The following is a 22,955-nucleotide window of genomic DNA, read 5'->3' as shown; positions in this document are numbered from 1 at the left end:
TGCCAGTGAGTGCCTGAGTTGAAGTGGGATTTTAGTTTCTTCCTGAGTTTTCATATACAAAGTGACTATTTTGAATACGTTCAATTTTTAAACAAGTTTACTTTTATTGGATTCCCCATCACAGTGCATCTCAATAAATTACAACATTGGAGGTAACTAAAATTTGGAACTCATACATTAATACAGAAATAAGGTAGGAATTTGAATCCTCAAAAAGCATTTTCCTGTGTGTTTAGTGAATGGTAAATGAGTTTACTACAATATATTTTTTTTAAACTTCACATTTATTGAGATGTATCCACATATGTCATTCAAAGCGTTTTTTAATGCTGCTTGTTTTATTAAGACCTTTGAGTCATTTTATGGTCTGCAGAGTGTATATATTTACAGATATGCATAGTAGTGACATCATGAGCTTTACAATCCTGACATATGTGGGATCATTTAAAAAGAAGAGCACTTCTTGGGACAACTGAATCACGCGTTCCGTCACACAACCTCTTTCGCACGAGTTTGGAAGCACAGCCGTAATTGCCATTACCTTGTGCCATGTATCGGAAGATTTTTGTCACGACCGTGTTTTCCCAAAATTCATCTGTTATCCAAATAAGGTGTGCCTTGATTGTGTCTATTTTGTGAATAGAGAAAAACGTGTTTCCTGTCAGTTCCTCATGCAGTCGTCTCTTGTGGCCAAAGTGATCATCTCGCACGTCCATCCCATGCTGCGATCGCACACAATGTGAATTTGCAGTTTGAACATGTTCCAGCGTTGATGGCATTCTCAGGTCGGATTGAACCCGAGGGAAGATGCAGGTGCTGCAATGTGATGGATGGTCTGCTCTTCCATGGAAGGCTCCGTTCAGCACAATCTCTTTGCCAAAATAATGACAAATGATGTTGCGTTGCGGCGGAGTTTCATTTGTTTCGAACGTCAAAATCCAGCATGTACATTTTATACTTTATGAGAAGACTTAATATTTGTATAGGGAATTGGTACTACGGTGTACTCAAATTGTACGGTATATTTTGTGCATTCCTGAAATAAAAAGTTCATGTTTGCTGTTTCACTGCCAGCTAATTGTTGCACACTTCAGTGATTACAAACTCCCACAACATACCATCGGTGCTTCTGTGTTCCTGCAGACACTACAACTTTGGCTTGAAGGGAAAAACTAATGACTACTCGTGGATTTTTGCTTCTCAGCATACAACTTGTTCAACCGCGAACGTCTGAGCTATTTGAATTTGGAAAGCGTCACAATAGGGTTAGCTGGTCAGTAACCTCTGTAAGGTTGAAGCTACGTGCTTAAAATCTGCTGCTACCGCCGTTGCCGTCCTGTTGTGATTCGACTACCAAGGTAAGACGAGGCCTTCGAACTTTTCAGCATTGATAAGGATCGGTAGAGACAAACATGCAATTAACTCTTCAAACTGGTATGCAGGTAAACATTGGACTTGTCTACATTATGCAGGTTGAGTGATTATGTTTTTAGCAATAGCATGCATATACCCAGAAATGGGCCCAAATTGAGCATTCTCTTTCGATCAATGATAGCAAAGGCTCTTTTTCCCCATCCCTAAAACGCTCTGGGCCAATAATCGTAAATGTTAAACCTGTTGAATATTTTCAATTGCAAATCCTGACGTGTAGTCAACACATATATCATCCCGGTAATTGATTCTGTGATCGTGACGTCAAATAAAACGATATCCAATTAGGAAGCAACCCGGAAACAATTTCATTGAGAACATGTAACTTTCACTAACAGCGCGGGCTAAATTAATCTTCAATCAGACGTTTAAATTTGATCTCAGTCGAGATTATCACTTCGTCATACTTTGTTGACACCACACACCGTATGAGAAGTCAGCATACATTTGCCATTTGTTTCCATGTTAAAATTGTACTGCACGTCCGTTCCCCACCGATCAAAAATGATGACTTTCCAAACGCAGCAGAGTTTAAAAACATGTTTGAGCCATTTGTGCACTTTTGCCAAGTTCCATCAAGTCCCCAATGGAGTAGTAGGGGCAAATCTTGTAAGTTAATTTAGTCATGCATTTTATTTAATCTTTTGAGCAGTGCTGAAACTTGCAGAGCTGACGTCATGGTTGTCAGTTTATTCTCATTCTTACCGCTAGAGGGTGTCTTGAAGTCACGTGCGGTGCAAAGGGGACCTTTCAAGATTCAAACGCGTGAGTTACGCAAACGCAGAACGACCCCATTTAAGCTACTAAGGATTGCCTTAATATTGTATATTAATTTCTGTTTTATTGTGACTGTAGTAAAACTAATAGAGGAAGTTACATAAATGAATTAATTGTTCAAAAAAATGAAGGGACCGAGCACTTATATATTAGACTGTCTATGTATTGGACAGCTTTCCTCATATTTAAGCCAATGTCCCACACTGAAACTCAAATTCACAGAGTTGAGTGAGTGTGCCCTTTCGCCCATAAATCATTTTACATTAGAAATAGCCAGAATTAAAATTCAAACCCCACATTTCAGAATAGCGTTGCCCATCGTACAATAGTCAATCCTTACAAAGCTTGAGGAAAACTTGAAGCTACACAAAAGCACAGCAGCCCCTATGATGGATGCAGGTCCATGTTATGGTGTGTTTGTGTAACCCCGGTGGTGCTTAGGGCAGGGGTGGGGTGAAGGGGCGGGGTCAGGATGCTGAGGCCGCCGCTGATTGGCCGCCGTGAGCCTGAGGAGTGGGACGGGAGCGCGCTGCCAGCTGTGAGGGGAGCTGCGAGAAGAGCCAGCAAAAGTACAAAAAGGAACGAAGGAACACCGCCTAACACCTCAAACCCTCACACAGGTTGAACACGTCAAGTCTAACTTTTGGGAAGGACTCTTCGTCTGCAGGAGTAAGATTGATCTTTCTTTCTTTTAATATTTAAGGCTTGAGGTCAATTTCGTATGTCTCACGTCACGTGACACTCGATGATTTTTTTTTTTCTACTCCGCGAAGCTGCTTCCATCGTTTGATAAAGTTGGCATAATTTATTCTAACGAGTATGTACTGTTAACTGAGGCCCATGACACTTAAATTGATAGTGACACCTGGTGAAAGTGGACTCCTTACTGTCCAAAATATTAGATGACTTATTAGCAAAAATGTACAACATGCTGCAATTCCTCATTTTACTCACAGTCAGAGATAACACTTCACTGTAATTGTAGAACATGTTTCACATTTCCTTTACACATATATTCCCAGTTTACAAGGTCACGTTTGTCGCTGCAATATGTTAATGTATAAGTTTATGATGGTATATGATTGCATGCATCAGAAAGAGAGCTACAGTATTTTCAATATTGTGTCCTGTTGATATCGATAACCTACTGTAAGGTATGCAAACAATGTTTGGAACATCTCTCTGTATGATGCAGTGCTTTTCAACATCTCTGCAAACTACTTGCATACAACGGTAAAGAGTGTGAAAGCGATACCTCATTGTTGCTTTGTGTGAGGAAACTCTTTGCTATCAGGGGCCATTTGGGTGTTTATCCTATAAGCCCTCCGAGGGTCATACAAAATTCATGACAGTATAATGAAACACTCTCACAGGCCATAAATGGCAGAAAGGAGTATGAGTCCATCCTCAAGCAGATGATGAAGCCAGAGAAAGCACTCCTGCAGCCAAGCTATTTTTTTTTTTCGGAATGTCTTCTCCAGGTTACTCTCTCGTGCGTGCGCCCACTGCAGTTGGTTTGCCAGTTAGCTTGACGTCAACTGCAAAACTCTCTCCTCCCCCTCGCTCAAAAGTGACGTGGAGATCTTCTTCTGCGCCTCCCACGTTCACTGCCTGCCTTCCTTCGACTTTGTCCTGAAACATTCCTCCCCGAGGGCATCTTGGTCCCTCGGCTGACAGTTGCATGGTTGCTCATGAAATATCGAGGTCGAGTAGACTTTCCCCTCTGAGCCCCAGTGGCAGAACCCCCGGGCGTAGTTAAGATGAATGACAAAGGGCGGCACTTTTCCTGCAGGAGCCAACATTTGCTCCTCAGGAGGCTGTCACTGAGAGCGAGCGAGAAAGAAAGATTACTGATCTCTAATCAGAACTTTCTCTCCCACCTTATGTCAAATTCGGCAACTGTCTGTTTGGCAGTCACATTTGGGTTTTTTTTGACACATTGAGATAAAAATCTGGTCGTGATTCTCGAGGCGCAGTTGAGGCCAGATGAGGAGGCCGCTCAGGGCCAAACTGTTGCAAAACCGTTTTTTTCCTTCACACTGCTCTCTCTTCATCCCCGTCCCCATATCCGTTCCAGCCCTCGGTTTTAACTCTTTGGTTATGGAAAAGCATTCATATCCAAACATCCCCCAACTGGCATCCAATTGCGTGGGACTTCTCAAGTTGTACAAAGTGGCCTCAATAGTTGCACAAATTGCCAGCAAAAGCATGACATCAGTCAGACCTCAGTGTGCCTCGCTAGAGTACACGTTTGTGAGTACTCCATCATGGATTGAGCGTTAGCTTTAGCTTTTTCTGTCTGGCTTCAACAAGTGTTGATAAAAGCAGAACCAATAGCGATCTGGTCCTGTTTTTGACAGCACACAATGAGCCATTCTTATGTATATATTATGGCCATTAAGTGATTTTCATACAAATATTACCGTAATTGTGAGTTTTGTAACTACATGTTAAATATCGGTTAGCGATAAACTGGCACGTTCTGACCCATGTAAAAAAAATGTGGCTTACAATGCAGCTTGTATGGTTAATAGGTTTCCTCGTGGTGACTGTTTGACCTTGAAAATGAATTTTCCTGATTCCCATTATTTCTGATGTGGAAATTTGTTTCAACCCCTTCATGCAGTCTGTAACCTGATAACATGATAAGCTGTCCACTGTCGTAACCGCTGTCCCTGAAAAGGTTGAAATACAAGCAGAGGAAGCCAACTAGCGCCTTGTAATAGACTGCGATCAAACTCAAGAGTTTCCACTGTAATTCCATGCTTATAGAATTTGATGTGGAGCCATACTTTTGGATTGGTGTCAGTTACTCGCAGATTTTTTTCAATCCAATATGAGCGAAAAGAAGGGGTACATGATACTTCATTGATGGGTTGGTTGATTTTTGCCAGGAATGTCATATATGTCAAATTAAAAAAAATCTTGCTAACACTCATTGTCTTTTCTTCCATCAGACTGCATCATGCTGCGCCAAGCAATAACCTCTTCGGACCTCTGGCTCTTATGCTTCATGCTCGTATGCACGTGGCTACCGTGCAATGCCCAAAGCGAGTCCGGCACTCCGGCCATACAGCTACGTCTGGTTGGAGAGAAACAGAAGAAACACGAAGGCCGGGTGGAAGTTCTCTACAACGGCGAGTGGGGGACGGTCTGCGATGATGACTTCTCCATCTACGCCGCCCAGGTGGTGTGCAGAGAGCTCGGCTTTGTGGACGCTGAGTCATGGTCACCCTCGGCCAAGTACGGCAGGGGGCACGGTAAGAAAAATAGCTGCAAATCTTTTCACGTGCACTTGATTTAGTATCCTCCAATCAAAAGGACGCAGCAGGACACTCGGGAGCCAAGAGCCAGCATGGCTAGGGCTGCAAATTTTGTCTTCCGTGTCTCGTCGGTGAAGTGAACGAGACACTGCATTTCAGTGTTTTCCATATTAAACAAGTCACGGCGATTCAGCATCGACCGTGTGTGTGTGTGTGTGTGTGTGTGTGTGTGTGTGTGTGTGTGTGTGTGTGTGTGTGTGTGTGTGTGTGTGTGTGTTGTGTATGCACGTGTTTTGAGGTGGTGGGGAATTTCTGCCTTCATGTAGGAAAAAAAAAACAAAACACTGATGACATTTCCACCTCTGGGCCAGCTGCTGCTGAATGTCAGTTGGCAGCCACGCTCAAGCGTTGAAAATGACGTTCTTGAATGGTTACACCTGATCCGTGTCACGCCGCATGCAAAATACTTTACATGAGCTAAACAAGAGGAGGCCTGATTATAAACAATCGCAGTTCTATATGACGTACTTGCTTACACGTTAGCCCTGCTGCGGCGTAACTGCTTGTAATTGATCAAGTTTTGTGTGGAAAAGACGAAGGGCAATTGTTTGGAGCCAAATCATATGCCTGACAATCAATTTTTTAAAATGGCTGGCTGTTAATTGTCATGTTTCCATTTGGACTTTTTTACTTTCTTATCTCACCCAAATTGCTGACCTCACTGTCGCCGTTGTATAATAAAAAGGAAGTTACATATGACATTTTGGAAGCTACATTATTAGCTGTCAGAGTCGAACTTAAAAGAAAAAAAAATCCTCCCCATCTTTTCATAATAAGTAGGTTGAGGTTTTTTTTTTTTTTTAGATTTGTTTGTCTATTTTTTGGAAAGATTCAAGATGATTTTAGATACTGGAGTTCAAAGAAATGTTGACATCCTGACATCACAAATTTGTTAGACTTCAACACCGGAGGGCGTTATAGTTAAGGTGGGTAGAGGAGAGGAGGTGTGTACAAAAACACATGCAAGAGGGGTTTTTTTCTTTTCTTTTCTTTTTTTTTTCTTTTTTTTTTAATGTGTCCGCATGGAAACAATTAAGCTGTTTCCTTACCGTTGTTGGAGATAAAAAGCCATAAAAGTAATTCAGGGGAATTTCAGTATCATCCTATCATCATGACTAATGTGTCAGGAACCCGATGCTTTAAAATAAATCAACTCAAGAAAGTACACAGCCAGTAATCCCGACCAAGTGTTATTCTTTTTCCCCCCTTGTAGAACTGTTTACAAGCTTCTCGGCTGCCAACAACAATACAACATTTGCAACCTTAACGTGTAAAACAAATGGACAGGTCCTTGCAAAAGCCATTTAAGTTTGGACGTTGCTCCACTGCTACTGCACAAAAAAACAATTGTTATTCGGATGTTTCTGGGAACGCTTTGCACAGTGCAACTGAGGACCGCCGTAAAAGCGGACGGCTCGCTAAACTCAATCCTCCATAAAACCGGCAAATATCATTGAATGGGGTAATACAGGTTTATCACAACTGGCAGTGCTGCTATTGTTCGGGAAAACTGGGCAACGGACATGTTTAAAGACTTATTCAAAAGGTTCCAGGCAGCTAAGTGACAGGCAGTCTCACATGCAGTCACGTTTTTTTTTTTTTTGGGGGGGGGGTGTATAATCAGAATGTTTGTCGATGTCTTGCTGGCTCAGAATGACCAGCAGTCTGGTGGTTTGTACGGTTTAAATCATTGTGCGGTTTATTCAGATGAATCAGCTGCCCGGCATGATCCATCACTTGACTTGACTGGGTTTGTTGTCCAAGTGAGTTAGTTTGGTATTCCCGTGAACAGAGGTAAAAAGTGGGGCCAGGCCGCCTTTCGCCTAAACTTTATTATTCATGTAAGCCATGTAATTCTTTCTTTTCTCGTGTCCGTTGCAGGCCGCATTTGGCTCGACAACGTGGACTGCAACGGTCGAGAAAACAGCCTCGCCGAGTGTCGCTCCAACGGCTTCGGAGTGAGCGACTGCAAACATTCAGAAGATGTCGGGGTGGTGTGCTCACCGCAGCGCATTCCAGGCTTCAAGTTTATCCGGACTCAGGGCAACAGCGACAAGGTAGGATAAACATATGCCACATCGTGTAATGCATTGCGCGTTTGCTTCGAGATCGTTAACTTGAGATGGGATAAGCCGCGGCTACCGTGGATGTAGCCTAGCTTAAATTGATCTATCACGCGCTGATGGCTTTTGACGAGCAGGTCAGGATACTATAGCCGACATACAGCCGGTTGTTTTTGAGTTAGAATCAGAATTTTAACATCCAAATGTGTAAAATATGCCAGTGAAGAATGAGCAAACACTGCGGTATGAAAACCTCGAGTCATCTTGCACGTGCAGGTCAGATTTTCTGCCAAAGTAATGACTTTGTCAGGCCCGTTTCTTTGCCCACACGCTCATCTCCTCTCACCCCCCCCCCCCCCCCCCCCCCCCCGGCCCCCCTCTCTGAGACACTGGAATGGCTTCCCACCCCGTGAGCAGGGGAAGCTCATCACGTCTGGCTGCCGTCAACACCTCCATACCAGATGGAAAGTCGACGTAGGCGTGATAGAAGACAGGCAAGGAAGCAAAAGAAATGTCTGAAAAGCTCTCTGACGCAAAGGGCTTCCCATTTGAGCCAGACTAAAGCGGATGAAGCAACACCGGAAGATGGTCAGTGACCTAAGAATTTGTCATGGCAGGAGGAGAATGAAATACCTGTCTCGAACGGCGGCTGCCACTGTGTCAGTTAAGAGAAGCAAATCTGTGTCTATCCAGTTGGAAGGGACATTTTAAAAGGCTCACTAATGTCGATGATTAGCAATTTTTTTTTACAGGACGGCTTTTTATGTAGCACCCACTGGTTCCTTATTTGTTGTGTGTTTACAGTCCCAGGGGTGTTGTTGGCATTTAGTCCCCCCACCCTGTAAATATTTCCTCCGTCTGGGTGAGGCCTTTCAAGTGGAAACGAGAAAGGAATGGGCCGAGCGTAGCCGCTGTTGCTGTACTTCTTTGACCGTGCTGGTGCTTGAGCACCGGCCCAAGCAACAGGCAGTCATGTTTATTCACTGCATGAATTGGCGTTTTGTGCTCAGTCAGGGAAAGTGGGCGGCGACGTTGTGTACATTCAAGTTAAAACAGAGGTCAATGCTAACAGCGAGAAGTACATTCACTGGTCACGCCATCAGGTGCATATGTAAGCTAGCTCGAGCCATCCGGTACGAGAGCCGTTCAAAAAGGAGAACTATGCTTTGTGTTGATTGAAACGGTGAGAAAGTCGAGTATGATGCAGTGCAGTACGACACAACTTGTCGACAACCACCAGAATAATACACATCTTGTTACATGATTATATCTACCGCCAAATTCTTGTCAGGGCGCAAAGCTGTCTGTTGCGAAAAAGGTAACTTGCCACAGGTTTGTATTTTTTTTTTTTTTTTGTTAACAGTTGGATTACAAGTGCGACCAAGTGCTTTAAAAATGGTAAGCTGCCACAGGTTTTTTTTTTTTTTTTTTGTTAACAGTTGGATTACAACTGCGACCAAGTGCTATGTTGGCTATCTGAACGGCAGAATTGTTTAGCTTTTGCTTGTATGTTTGAGGATTTGGCTCGGGTGTTGCGGTCAGGGAAGCACGGTGATAGCACGTCCGCCTCACAGTTATTGATCGTTACAATATTAAGACTTGACAGGTTGGCGAAGCTTCACGAAGCATTGTTATTGTTTTTTGGCTCGGGTGTTGCGGTCAGGGAAGCACGGTGACAGCACGTCCGCCTCACAGTTATTGATTGTTACAATATTAGACTTGACAGGCTGGCGAAGCTTCACGAAGCATCGTTATTCTTGAGTGGAGACGGATTGGATTACCAAGTCAGCATGAGTTTAGATATAGCTTTCATCAGAGCTGCCATTTCAACTCCTTCCTTTCCCGATTTCTTCAAAGTCATGTGCATCTTTCCTCTTGACCTCAGTGGAGGAAAAAGCCGTACTTCCTGCCTCAGCAAAGTCAGTCTGTCAGGCGACGCTCAGCAACATAGCGTTGCCGAGGTGTGGAATCACGGCCAATGATTTTGACATGCAGCAGGACACTCGACTTATGATCTGGTTACACAAAGTTTAGTGTCTCCAGATGTTGGGAGAGTGGAACAGATGAAGTCTTTGAATCAAACGCCGAGATGGAAGGAAACTCATGTTTGCTTGTCCAAGTGGTCGTAATGGCACGGCGGCGCGATTCATCACACCGTTGTTGCATCTTAAACTTCTGTCACAACTACACGGACTAAAAACCACATGTGTCATTTGAGGAAAATGAGATCAGAGTTCCTCTTCATTTTGTTCTCCAGAAAGTTGCCCCCTCTTCTTGCCAATAACTTATTTGAACTGTGGCTTAGTACAGCGCTCCTCTCAAAGTATTAAAAAAAAAAAAAAAAAAAGTCTTTTCCAGATTGACTCGAGTTCCGATGAGCTCATCCTCTGATAAGATGGGAGTCTGGCTGAGAGAAATAAACATGCAAAGTGGTTTGAAGTTTCCCACCGCCACTCTCATGGTGTTCAGTCCCACCCAACGCACACCCGCGCCAAACACAAAAGCATCTGAAGCTCACTGAAAATAATAGGGAAAAAAAGCAGCATTAAAAGCTTTGTCTTAAAGAGGTGAAAGGTTGCATGCCAGCCTCAGCTGCACCGGTGTCCGCTTTCGACATTTTGCAATCCCCGCATACTCTATCATTCAAAAAATAAACAAATAGATTAAAAAACAATCACTGAAATCTGAGACAAAGCTCAACTTGCCTCAGACAAGTCCGATGTATGCGCGAGACTTGTAAGGTAGGAGGAGCGTACCCAAGGGGGGAAAAGGTTGTTTCTTGCCAAATTTCTTTCTTATGGATTGAAACACAGACAGAATCAGCACGTGTTCAACAGATGTTTCCCCATCCTGGCCTGAACAATTTGGCGATCCAAAGTCCCCCTTTTCCCTGTCATGCATAACTGCACGTTATGTTTTGCTGCAACGCCGATAGCCTCAAAGGTGTTGATGAACCTCCGAGAAATCATATTAGGCAGCAAACGTACAACAGTCAAGTTATACGCGAGCCATAGCTGCTGTTATGCAAAGTGATATGTTTTGAAATTCAACTCGGAGTGCTTTTCAGCTTTTCACTGGAGCATGATGCCGGTCCTTATTCGCCATGTTTAAGCAAGGTGGGCTAAGTGAGTAAGTGAGGGGGCAGGCAGTCGGCCAGGGTAGGTGTGTTTGCGTTTGTGTGCATGTGGGTGGGGGACGGAGCGGTGATGGGACGTCACGTGCGGAAAAACGTGACGTTTGGACCGGCGGATGAAAAAAAGTGGAAGAAATGCGCAGTAGTGGAAGTCTGAGCGAGATGCTTGGCTAGACCAGAGTCTCATGTTCACACATTGACTTGCTGGGCAGTGGGGGGTCAGTGCGGAGAGTGCGGAGCAGTTAAAATAACAAGTTTGTTCTACTGTTTGGAAACATTTCAGTCATGGTTTCATAGAGAGACACAAGCTGGCTGGCACTAGAAAAAAAAAAAACACGTGGCCAAAGTAAACTGGGAATGTATTTGAGGAAAGAAAAAGGAGTATTTTGGGAATGAATGATTCAGGGCCACAGTCAGCGAGTTACAAAGATGACTATTGAGACCGATGATAGGATCGCAAAACGCATTGCTGATTTTTCTCGACTGATAAATGCATGTCTTGGTCAACGTCAAATCATTGTACATGAGCGCTGAGATTTTTATCTATTTTTTTATTTTTTGCTGAAAAAGAATAAATGCATAAACCGCGTCAGTCTGAATGGATGCTGAGTCAGCAATTTCAATTCCCACCAGATCATGCGTGACATCAGTGCTGCGTCGTTGCCTCTGGGCGGAACATACGACAGCGAATCGCAAACCTGCGGATGGGCATCAAGTGTGTGAATTGTGCAAATGTCAAATTACAAGCACCTCTTTTGCTCATTTTGTTTTTCATTCCGCAATCATTTGCAATGAAAACGGAGCAGTGCAATGATGACATCAGTTTTTCGGAAGACGCATGGCGTCACTGCTGTGTCACAGCTCTTCTGTTCCATGCACTCATCTTTGAGTTTGTTTTTTTGTGTTTAGATGGAAGGGAGGGGGGACGCAGTGGAAAACCCATCGGTCATAATATTTTTGGATGCATAACAGCATTAGTGTGAATGCTTGTCTCTCAGCATTCACGGAGTGAGGAGTGAACACGGGATGTGTGGAGATTTGGGATTCTTCCAAACAGGATTAGGCTGAGTTTATGTCTGCTGGTCTGCTCTTTTTTTTTTTCTGAACTGGATCCAGCTGTGGTTATCTGTCCTCCTCGCTTCCTCTTGATTCGTGCTTCAAACAACCAGTTTCCTGCCTCCTGAGCCAAAAGTAACACCGCAAGCACACGTCTGAACCTCAAACTTGGACGTTCTGGCCAAGATTTTAGCCCTCACACCGAACACCACCGCGCACGTTTCACACTTTTCACGTTTGAGCACAACGATTCTCATGATGCTGTTACATCGCCGTCAAAACGAGGCAATTTGATTATCCTAATCAATCATCGGTCCGTTTGACTCCCGGCAAGTGGTCGCGGCCCCCGGGTGAGCATTTACAATGATAACCTCCTATCAATTCTGAGCTCATGTCTTCACCTTTTCGTCCAGACTTTGGGATGGAAAAGCTTACATCACGCCATGGTCAGCAGGAAACCCCTGATGAAAGAACCGTTTCTCCCACTGAAACCGCAGCAGTCAGGAGGGTCGAGGTCACGGTTTGACTTAATTGCCCCCCTCAAGCTCTCCATTCGCTTTGGGGTTACAGAACATTCCCAAAGGCTGACGCCATCTCAGGAAACCACCATGTGGGCAAACATTTGATACTTCTGGGAGACGTGCCTGGATGTCGGGGTTTCGCTAAAGCTAAAGTAACTCATATTTAGGAAGATCAGCACTTCGCAGAGTAGCTAAAAAACTGAAGCCGCTATTCGGCTTAACCTCGCAGACGCCCCATGACAACCCTTGGCTCAAGGAAGGAAATGAACAATGATTAAGCTGTTGTTTTTTTCTCATAGGGTCAGAAGTCAAAAGGTTGTAGTTTGATTTAGAGGGGCTCAGGACACATGGTAGTCATCCTACCAACTAGTTCTACAGCTCTTTTTGTTTGCCCGGAGACCACCCGCAGATAGTCACAGCAACTCACTGGACAGCAGTTACTTCTGTCTTCTCCCAGTCCATCTGGATAAACTATGACCATCGATTATGTCTTTAAAACTAAACTTTTGTTAAATGCTGGACTTGGGGCAGGCATAGTAATTGACTATTTGATCATTAAAAAAAATCGACTGTGTGAAATTGATTGTTGATGAATCACGGCATGAAATAATTGAGGCAAAATGGGGTGCAGTACTTGGTTGGAACCAGCAGTGGCGCTGTTGATTCTGTCCCCTTGTTTGCAACATAAAGAAGAAGAACTTCACACTGGCGGTTATCGCGCAAACAACCGCGATGGCTCTCGGTTCATCGATCAATAAACTTTCTTGTGCTTGACCTTTACGTTTGTACCCCACTTATTAGGGAGAAAATGGCAGTTATTCATCAAAGTCAGTTTAACGATGGATTTCATCCTCATATTTTTCAACCTGACTCAGTGATATGGTGAGGTGCAAAGGGTTCAAATGCACCCCCACAGATGGCTCCCTGGAAATGCATTCTTTCTCTACTGTGTCATTTAGCAACTTTTAATTTACAAATACAAAATGATGGTAAAATTTGGGAAATTATTTTTTTTCTTTTGCAACCTATTAGTAGTGTAGTATCCGTGACTAATGTAACATCCCCTTTGTACATCAGGGCTTGCCGGTGAGTGTGGAGGACGTGCGAATAAGGGCCACGTATTCTCACAGAAAAAGGGTCCCCATCACCGAGGGCTTTTTGGAAGTGAAAGACGGAGGAAAATGGAAGCAGATCTGCAACGTAGACTGGACGGAGATGAACAGCAGGGTCATCTGTGGCATGTACGGCTTCCCTGCGGACAAGCGCTTCAACAACAAGCCCTACAAGTACGTCTTCGTGAGCCAACGCGAATATATTTGGAACATGATCATATCGGGGCTCGAATGTCGCCGCTTAGAAAAGCTGCAGCACAGCCAACTGATTTGATTGTATCTTGCATAACCGCTTGGTTTTCTGGCAGTGGCCACTTAACCCCTTAACCGCTTTTCTCACTGAGATGAAGCTGATTCGAGTGTGGAGAATCTTGAAACAAAGCCAGAAACAAATCCTAGCGGATAGAGGAGAGGCTGGGGTGGTGTGCCGGGGAACGTTTGTGCAATGCTCTGTGGGAAAGCGTCTGGCTCTGCCCTGCATCTTATTGTTGCTCTCTTTGAGTGGGACCATGCTGGCATTCTGAAACATTACCACAAGGCAGTACCAGTCTGGACTGACTCATAAACAAGTTACGGACAGATGTGTCTAATTATGCTCCAAAGTTAAAAGTGACTATGACATACTTTTTTTTTTTTTAAATCACGGCCTGAAATATTAATGGTGATTATAATTTAATTTAAGTTAATAATGTGACTGATCATAAATTCACCCTTCATGCAATTTTTAATACTGTAAGTCACAATTTTCTCAAACTTCAACTACACTCCATTGAACGTGAGAGGAGTCAAGGTCCGAAATTCATTTTTCAGGGAGGAAAAACAAAGCAGCAATATGTCATGTTTGTTTTCAACTTCAAATATTTGGTGCTGCAAGGAGTGGCTTTGGGTGGGGGGGGGGGGTCACAAAATATGTGACAAACACTGCACATTTTCTGCACATTCCACCAACTCAAAGGCGCATTCTGTGAACAATATTTTGAGGAAAGCTAAAATTGTACTTCGAGGTTGGCCGCAGTTGGTTTCCTTCGAGTTGACCATGGGGTCGTGTTCTCACCACAAAACTGTTTTTGTGCTCCTAGCTTGAACATGACTGTTGTTTCTTCAGAATCGGAATGATCTTCATTGGCCAAGTGTGTCAAAACACACAAGGAATTTGTTGCCAGTGACTGGAGTCAAGCTGCTGTAGTACTATAGCAACAAAACTAAACAAAAAGCATTTACTAATTTAATTTAAGAAAAAATTCATCTGTTGCTGGTTTTATTCTGAGGACAAAGCTTTGCGTACAAGTAATATAAAAGTAATGCTTTGGTGTTACCAAGAAACTGTTGAAGTCAAGGAGCTACATGAGTAATTTCTTCTTCCGGTTGTCTTCTTGGTGCCAAAGAACTATTTTGAAGTGAGTTTAGGAGCTTCGTTAGCATTTTGCTGCCATCTTGGGCCATTATTAGGCAGTATGAACCTTTTTTTGGGACGTATATTTTGGCTATTTGCGGCAGGGCTCTGTCTCTATCCCACAAAATATACATTGAGGACATGTACACAAATGTACAATGAGGAATACTGATAGCACAACAACGATCATTCACCGCACAACCATTGCTGATGTCATTGTTGATAGAGTATGGGCAGTCTCATCTATCTGACGTTAGCCCGAACACCTGGCTTAGAAATGTTGATTATTTTATACGCGCTAGCAATGATGAAATGCAAATACACTTTAGAATAGTTTCAGTGATAAATAGTTGCTCGAGCTGGTGCTGTTTGGATGTCAGTTCGTTCAAGAATGGGAGATCAGCCGGGTGTTTAAATGTGTCTAAAAGGCTTTGGAGTAAATGAATGTGAAGTTAATGGCTTCCATCCGTCCGTGTCTCCAACAAATCGAATGTTTTATTGCTTCCCATCCCAGATTGCTGGCCAAGAGGCGCAAGAAGAACTTCTGGGGTTTCTCCGTCAACTGCACCGGCAACGAGGCCGACCTGTCGGACTGCAAACTGGGCAGGGAAATCGAGCTGAAGGGCAACAGCACCTGTGAGCAGGGAATGCCCGTGGTGGTCAGCTGCGTTCCCGGACGTACCTTTGCTCCCAGTCTCAGCACGGGCTACAGGAAGGCATACAGAGTGGAGGTAAACTTGGCATGCAAGAAAAAGGAGGTCCAAATTCACAGAATTTAAAGGCTGTGATCCCAAATTTTATTTTTTTCCATTCTCATGAACCACCATAGCAACCCCTGGTGCGACTAAAAGGCGGAGCCATGATCGGGGAGGGTCGCGTGGAGGTGTTGCGGAACGGCGAGTGGGGCACGGTGTGCGAGGACAACTGGAACATTCGAGCTGCCACCGTGGTTTGTCGGGAGCTGGGCTTCGGCAGCGCCAAAGAGGCCTTGATCGGTGCCAGTATGGGACAAGGTAGCCTGAAACACAACTTTTTTTTCAGAGACTTGATCGTTCTCTTATTTAAATTATAATTCACGAAGAAAAAAAAATTACAATACGCATACGAGTTCCATTCAACCCGAATCCAGCTGTGAAAATGAAACTTTTGGACAAAAGAGTCAACTCTCCACCTGCTGTTTTTTTATGAAATCTCACTCAGTCTAGACCTGAAGTCAGCAAAAGAGGCCAACGAACGACTGTACGGACAATACATAATTGTGTTCCAGAACCCGATTCTGTGAAATGCAATATCCCACTACAGGAATTGCATTTGTTGAAGCAGTTAGTTGTCCACATGTTCTCAGAGTGAATGGAGAGAAGATGAGAGTACAAAATGTTCCGGCAAAGAAAACAGCTGTTCTGAAATCCAGAGGAGGAATTTGATCTGGACAGCGCGCATGTTCTTTTTCATGAGTTGAGCTCTGCTTGTAAAAAGCGTACCACACACAGACTCGAAATAGATGATGATGATTTTGGGAAATCCGTAACTTGATTAGCCATATGCTTTAAAAAAAAAAAAAAAAAAAAAAAGACAAGATAAGCTATTTTATTACGCAGCTGATTATTAGCTTTACTTGCTACTCCGGTGTCTGAAAGTACACACCGAAGACATTTTGTTTGACAGGGTTTCTTTTAACAGCCACCAAAATCTTTTGTAATCTCTACAAAATGTGATCATGTAACAGTTACGACAGGCTGGAGGGAATTTAATAAGTAAGTGCTGCAGTTTCAGGCTCAGTGTTCTGCTTGTTGTTGATTTACTCCCTCCGGTGGCGAGCACATTTCTGGCCGCACACCACCAAGGACATTCCTCCTCAGTCGCACGGGAAGAAAGCCAACATGCTGAGAATACTCAGACACACTTTTGTGGAATACGTGCTTCACTGAAATTCCTTTATTTTGTTTCTACTTGAAAATAAGGATGTTGTTTACCGTCATCCGTTTTCCTCTTGAAACAACTGAGTGAGCGAGAAGTCTAACATTTGTCTTTGAGTTGACTCCAACATGGCAGTCGGTCACGCGAGGCCACCGCCGTTTAATTGTTGGTCACTCCTGTAGGATTTTCTCATTGTAATTGTGAAGATTTCACCTTCCAGCTATGATGTATGAATAAAAAGGTTCTTCACGTGCTTGCCTTTGTAGGCATCGGGCCAGTGCACATGAATGAGGTGGAGTGTTCTGGCTTTGAGAAATCTCTGACTGAGTGTCACTTCAATCGGGATTCTGTGGGCTGCAGCCACGAGGAAGACGTCGCAGTCAAGTGTAACGTTCCTGCCATGGGCTTTCAGAACAGAGTGAGTGGCTCCTCCCACCCTAACTATGACAACATTTGAGATTTTTGCTGTTATCGATACTTTTACACACGGAGCACGCAGGTCTGTATTTTCTTTTTTTTTAGTTTTACCGAAATGTCTGTCCGTCTACTTAAGCGCAGACTATGAGTACATTTGCCATCTCTGGACACACGTGTCTGTTTGTCCTCATCACAGGTTCGGTTGTCCGGTGGACGTAATCCCTACGAGGGCCGCGTGGAAGTTCTTACGGACAGGAACGGCTCTCTGGTGTGGGGTACGGTATGCAGTGAGAGCTGGGGGACCATGGAGGCCATGGTGGTGTGCAGACAGCTGGGCTTGGGATTTGCCAGTCACGCCTTTCAGGTAGCACTTGTTGCCACTCGAAATCATTCTTGACGAGGCCTAATTTATATTATTACGAATTGCAGGTCCCCCTTTCACTCCAAACGTGCCTTTTCAAAATCGGCTTTGACGAAGCAACAGCAACCTCGACTGACATTAATCAGTTTCATAACACTGGGTGGGAACATTTCATTTTTTCACAAACATATTTTGGTTTCATTATGACTCATTCACTCAGTACTTGCGCCCAAACGAAAGAGAGCCAATATCAGAGCTGTGCCAAACATTCTGCCTTGACAAAGCTAATTTTGCTCATATTTTGACAGACGCCGTCAAGAGCTAGTCGATTAACATCATTTCAATGATGGTGCTTGTCGTTGGCAGCGCTGTCGAAGTGCGCCGCCTTGCTGCATCATACCTCTTACTAAATAAGTTACCTAAATAAATATTAGAACCAGCTCAGACTAGCAACCTGAGCTTTGTTGATTCCTGAGGGCAAAATCATTACACCGCGGTCTTGTAAACAGGCAGCAAAAGCCTCGACACAGGCGCTTGTTTACTCCCTCGGCAGGAGCATCGCGGCTGCCACGGCATCTGGTTTGAAGTTCAGGAGAGCCTCTCCCATATCAACAAATGGCACTGCCGAGCAGTGACATAAGGCTGCGCCGAGGCCCCCTTAAGATGTTCACATACAGTCCAGTACTGTGCGTGGTGTTAACAAATGCTCACACTGGTCCAAAAGTACCGTATTTTCCGCACTGAAAGGCGCACCTAAAAGCCTTCCGTTTTCTTAAAAGCTCACAGTGCGCCTTAAAATCCGATGCGCCTTGTGTCGGGTAATTACGGTAATATGTCAACCCCAAAATGGCTCCTTGCGAGATAGAGACATGCTTACGACGCAGAGTTCAAACTTAAGGCGATCGGTTTCACAGGTGAACACAGAAATAGAGCAGCGGCAAAAGAGTTCAACGTTAACGAGTCAATGTTATAACTTGCTGTTGGTTAAGTGAACTGTGTCGCTGCTTTATTAAATAAGTTTTACTGACATCTGATCGCCGCTATATAAATCAGGGTGTAGTGTCGTGTTCTGTTGGCATTTTCTTGAGCGTTGCTCCATCTAGTGGATGCATTGTAGATTGCGTCTTATAATGCGGTGCGTCCAATATATGAAAAAAATTACAAAATAGGCTATTCATTGAAGGTGCGCCTCATAATACAGTGCGCGTTTTAGTGTGGAAAATACGGTATGTGTAAATTAGGTGACGTCATGTGAGCAACTGCTTGTGTGGGCATGTTGTTAACCGTCAAATGTAATGAAAAAACACCTGGACAAATCTAATGAGAATGCCACTCTGTAAGCTTGACCCACTGAATAAGAATTCTTCGGTATGTTGTCGGGCCAATTCCGGGTTCAGGTAGGGGCGTACCATTTTATGATTTAAGTTGTCAGGCTTGACGGTTACACCTTCATCCAAATGCTCGGCAATAATTGAGGGGTTCTCATATGCTAAAGAACCCACCACTCAAGTTTACCATACGTTATAAAAAAAGTTGTGTATTTTTTTTTTTCTATAAGCTTGCTAACAAACAGCACTTGACTGTTTGATAAACAAGGCAACCCATTGCCCTCAAAACAACACCATTTGCCTGATTGTGGTAATGATGCTCAATTTTGGCTGTCTGGACTTTAAACGCTGCAGCATGCACACGCCAGATGGAATAAATGACACCAAACGACTGCGGAGATGCTATACTGCACGCCTGTCCTATTCCTTAACTCACGTGCAAAATGACATGTCTTTTCCATCAGACGTCATAAATCCTCCTCATCAGTCATGTCGGAAAGTTTGACTTTTATAAGGCGCTTTCCATGTGGTCGAGGAAAGAGGCTGAGTCAGCACTTTGGGGACAACAGATCCCCCCGCAAGCCGGGTGTCGTTTATTTTGTAATGAGTTTTGCCTCATGGCAGAACATTTATCAGCGAGATAATCATAAGGCTGACAATGTTTCCACACATGACTCATTTGTGGGAAAATAAATGTCTGGCCAGGTGAGTCCGGCTTTATTGTGTAGTATGTGGCCATTTACAAATAAACATTTCAACAACTGTGCTTAGTTGAAGAACAAAAGGTGGATGATTGCTGCAACTAACTAAAGGCTCATCACATCTTTTATTTCGGTAATATTTTTAATCATCCTGACGCTTTTTGGGCGGCCTCCAAGAGGCTTGAGGTCCCCAAGCAGCTGCTTAATACGATTATGTCTCTGGTCGACACTGATCAGCAATAACGCTCAATGATGTTTCCACCTGTGCCATTTATAGTTTGTGGCAAAAAGAAAAAAAATGCACTGGGCCATTTCAATTAAATTTAAAGGCAATGACAGTCATTGCTTGACCGCAAAACTTTTTTAAACTCTCTTGTGGCTTTTACAGTTGGAAAATGTGAGGTTTTTTTTTAAACATACACTCACTAAAGAAATAAAAGGGGTAACACCAAACAACAAAATCCGATGTACTGTACATGTATAGAGCTTGTATTGGTAAAGTCAAGCAAAGGTGACGCCGTGAAATTGAGACTGGGCCCTCCCTCAAGTCTTGGGCCTGCACTGCTAAGAACCGTCATGTCAGCGCTAAGGCAAAACGGTGTGTGAGTTTCATCCATTAGTGATATGGATCACTAGAATAAGTGAACGGGGTTCGCCGTGCCATCACAGAGAGGCTATATTCCTTTTCGAAGTCTTGTCAATATGTCTTCAAAATGAAGTTGAAGTTATTAATGCTGTGTCAAATACACATTTCTGCCCGGAGCTGATCCATTTCGGGTGTCTTCTGTGCTCCTCAGGAAACTTGGTACTGGCAGAGCGACGCTACATCTGATGATATTGTGATGAGTGGAGTGAGATGTTCAGGCACTGAGCTGACTCTGGATCAGTGCCTGCATCACGGGAAGCACATTCAATGTCCCAAAGGTGGTGGACGCTTTGCTGCTGGGGTGGCCTGTACTCTGAGTAAGGAGCGAAGAATGCGTTATTATTGACTACCTAGAACATCCAAACAATCAAAACTGGCTAAATGTAGTGTATGTGGAACACGTTGCTAGTATTGCCAATCCCACTGAGTTCATGGTGTGTCCTATCCAGCGGCCCCTGACCTGGTCCTGAACGCCCAGGAAGTGGAGCACACCGCCTACCTGGAGGACAGACCTATGTATGCCCTGCAGTGTGCCCAGGAGGAGAAGTGCCTGTCCAGCAGTGCCGACAAGGCCGACCAGAACTCTTACCGCCGCCTGCTGCGCTTCTCCTCGCAGATCCACAACAATGGCCAGACAGACTTCAGGCCGCGAGCAGGGCATCAATCCTGGACTTGGCACGAATGCCACAGGTGATGCCAAAACATCCACTGCTGTTCAGTTCTGATACACGGGTCCTTTTAAACAATTGTTTCCTATCTATATCCAGACATTTCCACAGCATGGAGGTGTTCACCCACTATGACTTGATGAATGTGAATGGAACTAAAGTGGCAGAGGGTCACAAAGCCAGCTTCTGTCTGGAGGACACGCGTTGTAAAGAAGGTACATCCGTTTGTTGTTTCGGCCTTCATTAAAGGGGAACTGTAGCCCACAAAATTTCACTCCGATATGTTTTACGCGCACCCACGAGTCTAAACACGGCATTCTGATTAATATCGCGTCTGTGGAATATGAATTAAGCAGCAAAAATCCACCTATTGTCATCCATCTGAGGGGACGGCCATTTTAAAAGTAGCTGTCAGCTGAAAATGACATCACAGTGCTTTTATCCACAAACATCGATGACCATATCAGTTTAGCAACTTACGATGACTGGTCTTAACACTGACAGGCATCGAGAAGAAATACGAATGCGCCAACTTCGGAGCACAGGGCATCACGGTGGGCTGCTCGGACACCTACAGACACGACATTGACTGCCAGTGGATCGACATCACAGATGTTCCGCCTGGTGACTACATCCTCCAGGTAAAACGGCTTTCACCGGCGTCGTCTCGAGGCTACCAAAATGCCGATAAATCAGCCGCGCGCCGACGACCTCATTCATACATGCCACAAATAGTGTGTGATAAATGACCTAGAGCGCTATTGCAGGTTGTGATCAACCCAAACTACGAGGTCGCAGAATCCGACTACACCAACAACATCATGAAGTGCCGCAGCCGCTACGACGGAAATCGCGTCTGGATGTACAACTGTCAAATAGGTGAGCATGAGGAGAAAGACGGGCAGCGCTCGAGAAAACTGTTCATCTATTCATTGCCAATGCTTCCGCATTCACAGGTGGCTCGCGGAGTTCGGAAACTGAAGAAACATTTCCCGGGCTGCTGACCAATCAGCTTTCGCACAGGTAGACAGACGGACAGATGGTCGGATATTCATGAAGCGCAGAGGAGGAGTATTTCGCCAACCACTAAAGGAGAAGGAGGCCGTAGTTGAGGACGTGGGACGCCGAATAAAAGTACAAATGGAAACTTTTGGCACGTTTGAACATGTTTGAATGTGCAGTGTGTAGTATTACAGTCGTAAGTTCACAGAAAGACCATTTTACAAAATGTGTTAGAAAGATGTCAAAGTCTGTCAAATCCTGTTTCGTTGTCGATAAGCTGACAATGTGGTAGAAAGCAGCCATATATAGATATATATATTTTTTTTGTTTCAAACTGACTGTGAGGAAAATGATACCGTAAATTATTCAATCTGTAGACCACAAGCAGTACAGCTCTTACTTTGTGGTGTCGTGGTCGAAATGTACATTTTTATTTGTGGTGCTTTTTAATGAATATGTCAGGGAACTTTGCAGCCAAATATTGTTGTAAATGAAGTTGACCAACAATTGCCTTTTGAATGGTCAGCACAAGAAACATCATTTTGTCCAGGAAAAACATTTTGGTGCTACATCATGTTTGGAAGTTCAGTGGAAGACGGATACATGGATACATCACAATGCTTCTGCTGTATACAAAATTGATTTTTAAAAATTTGAATGGAATTGACATTCTGCATCAACCGAAAATCAAAGTGGCGAAAGGTAATAATTCAACACGATGCCATTTGATTTTTTTTAATTTTATGACTTTAGGACGATGCGATGTAAAGTCTTTGCATCTTCTGCCGAGGAGTCTGAATTCCAAATACTTGACCTCACCTTCGAAAATGTTTTATTTATTGACTTTTTGCTTCTAGTTTCCACACGCTCTCCATGATCCGTGTATTATCCCCTCATCTTCCATTAAATTATTGCTATCAGGGACCGTTGCAAAGCCTCAAATGTGTCTGTGTGAGAATGCCTCTTTGTTGTTGTCATTTTTGTAAATGCGACTCATTCCCTTCATTTTATAAGGGTGTCAGTCACATACTGCCTCGTGGATTTGATTGATATGTGGGAATGGATGACATCCTCTGCAATAAAGGTAGACGGTGAAAGCACAACCC

General features: G+C 43.9%; 1 protein-coding gene across 1 annotated transcript; it reads left to right on the top strand.

Moving 5' to 3' along the window:
- The first annotated feature begins 2,734 nt into the window (after positions 1–2,734).
- loxl2a (lysyl oxidase-like 2a) lies at positions 2,735–22,949 on the top strand. Its single transcript, XM_019880534.1, has 14 exons — positions 2,735–2,877; positions 5,166–5,468; positions 7,413–7,588; positions 13,382–13,590; positions 15,324–15,540; positions 15,639–15,822; positions 16,993–17,144; positions 17,340–17,507; positions 20,331–20,496; positions 20,629–20,869; positions 20,947–21,062; positions 21,352–21,488; positions 21,615–21,726; positions 21,804–22,949. The coding sequence occupies exons 2-14, from the start codon at positions 5,174–5,176 to the stop codon at positions 21,872–21,874; spliced, it is 2,244 nt and encodes a 747-aa protein (XP_019736093.1). The 5' UTR covers positions 2,735–2,877; positions 5,166–5,173; the 3' UTR covers positions 21,875–22,949.
- Positions 22,950–22,955: the final 6 nt, after the last annotated feature.

The sequence above is a fragment of the Hippocampus comes genome, unplaced genomic scaffold, assembly GCF_001891065.2.
Source record: "Hippocampus comes isolate QL1 unplaced genomic scaffold, H_comes_QL1_v1.1 scaffold68, whole genome shotgun sequence".
Lineage (NCBI taxonomy): Eukaryota > Metazoa > Chordata > Actinopteri > Syngnathiformes > Syngnathidae > Hippocampus > Hippocampus comes.
This window is presented reverse-complemented; position numbering and strand designations above follow the sequence as displayed.

Excerpts from the sequence above, each read along its gene's own strand:
- loxl2a (XM_019880534.1), top strand. The coding sequence starts at position 5,174 with ATGCTGCGCCAAGCAATAACCTCTTCGGACCTCTGGCTCTTATGCTTC. Across the intron at positions 17,145-17,339 it reads CCATGGGCTTTCAGAACAGA|GTTCGGTTGTCCGGTGGACG; the intron begins GTGAGTGGCTCC and ends TCCTCATCACAG. Across the intron at positions 17,508-20,330 it reads TTGCCAGTCACGCCTTTCAG|GAAACTTGGTACTGGCAGAG; the intron begins GTAGCACTTGTT and ends TGTGCTCCTCAG.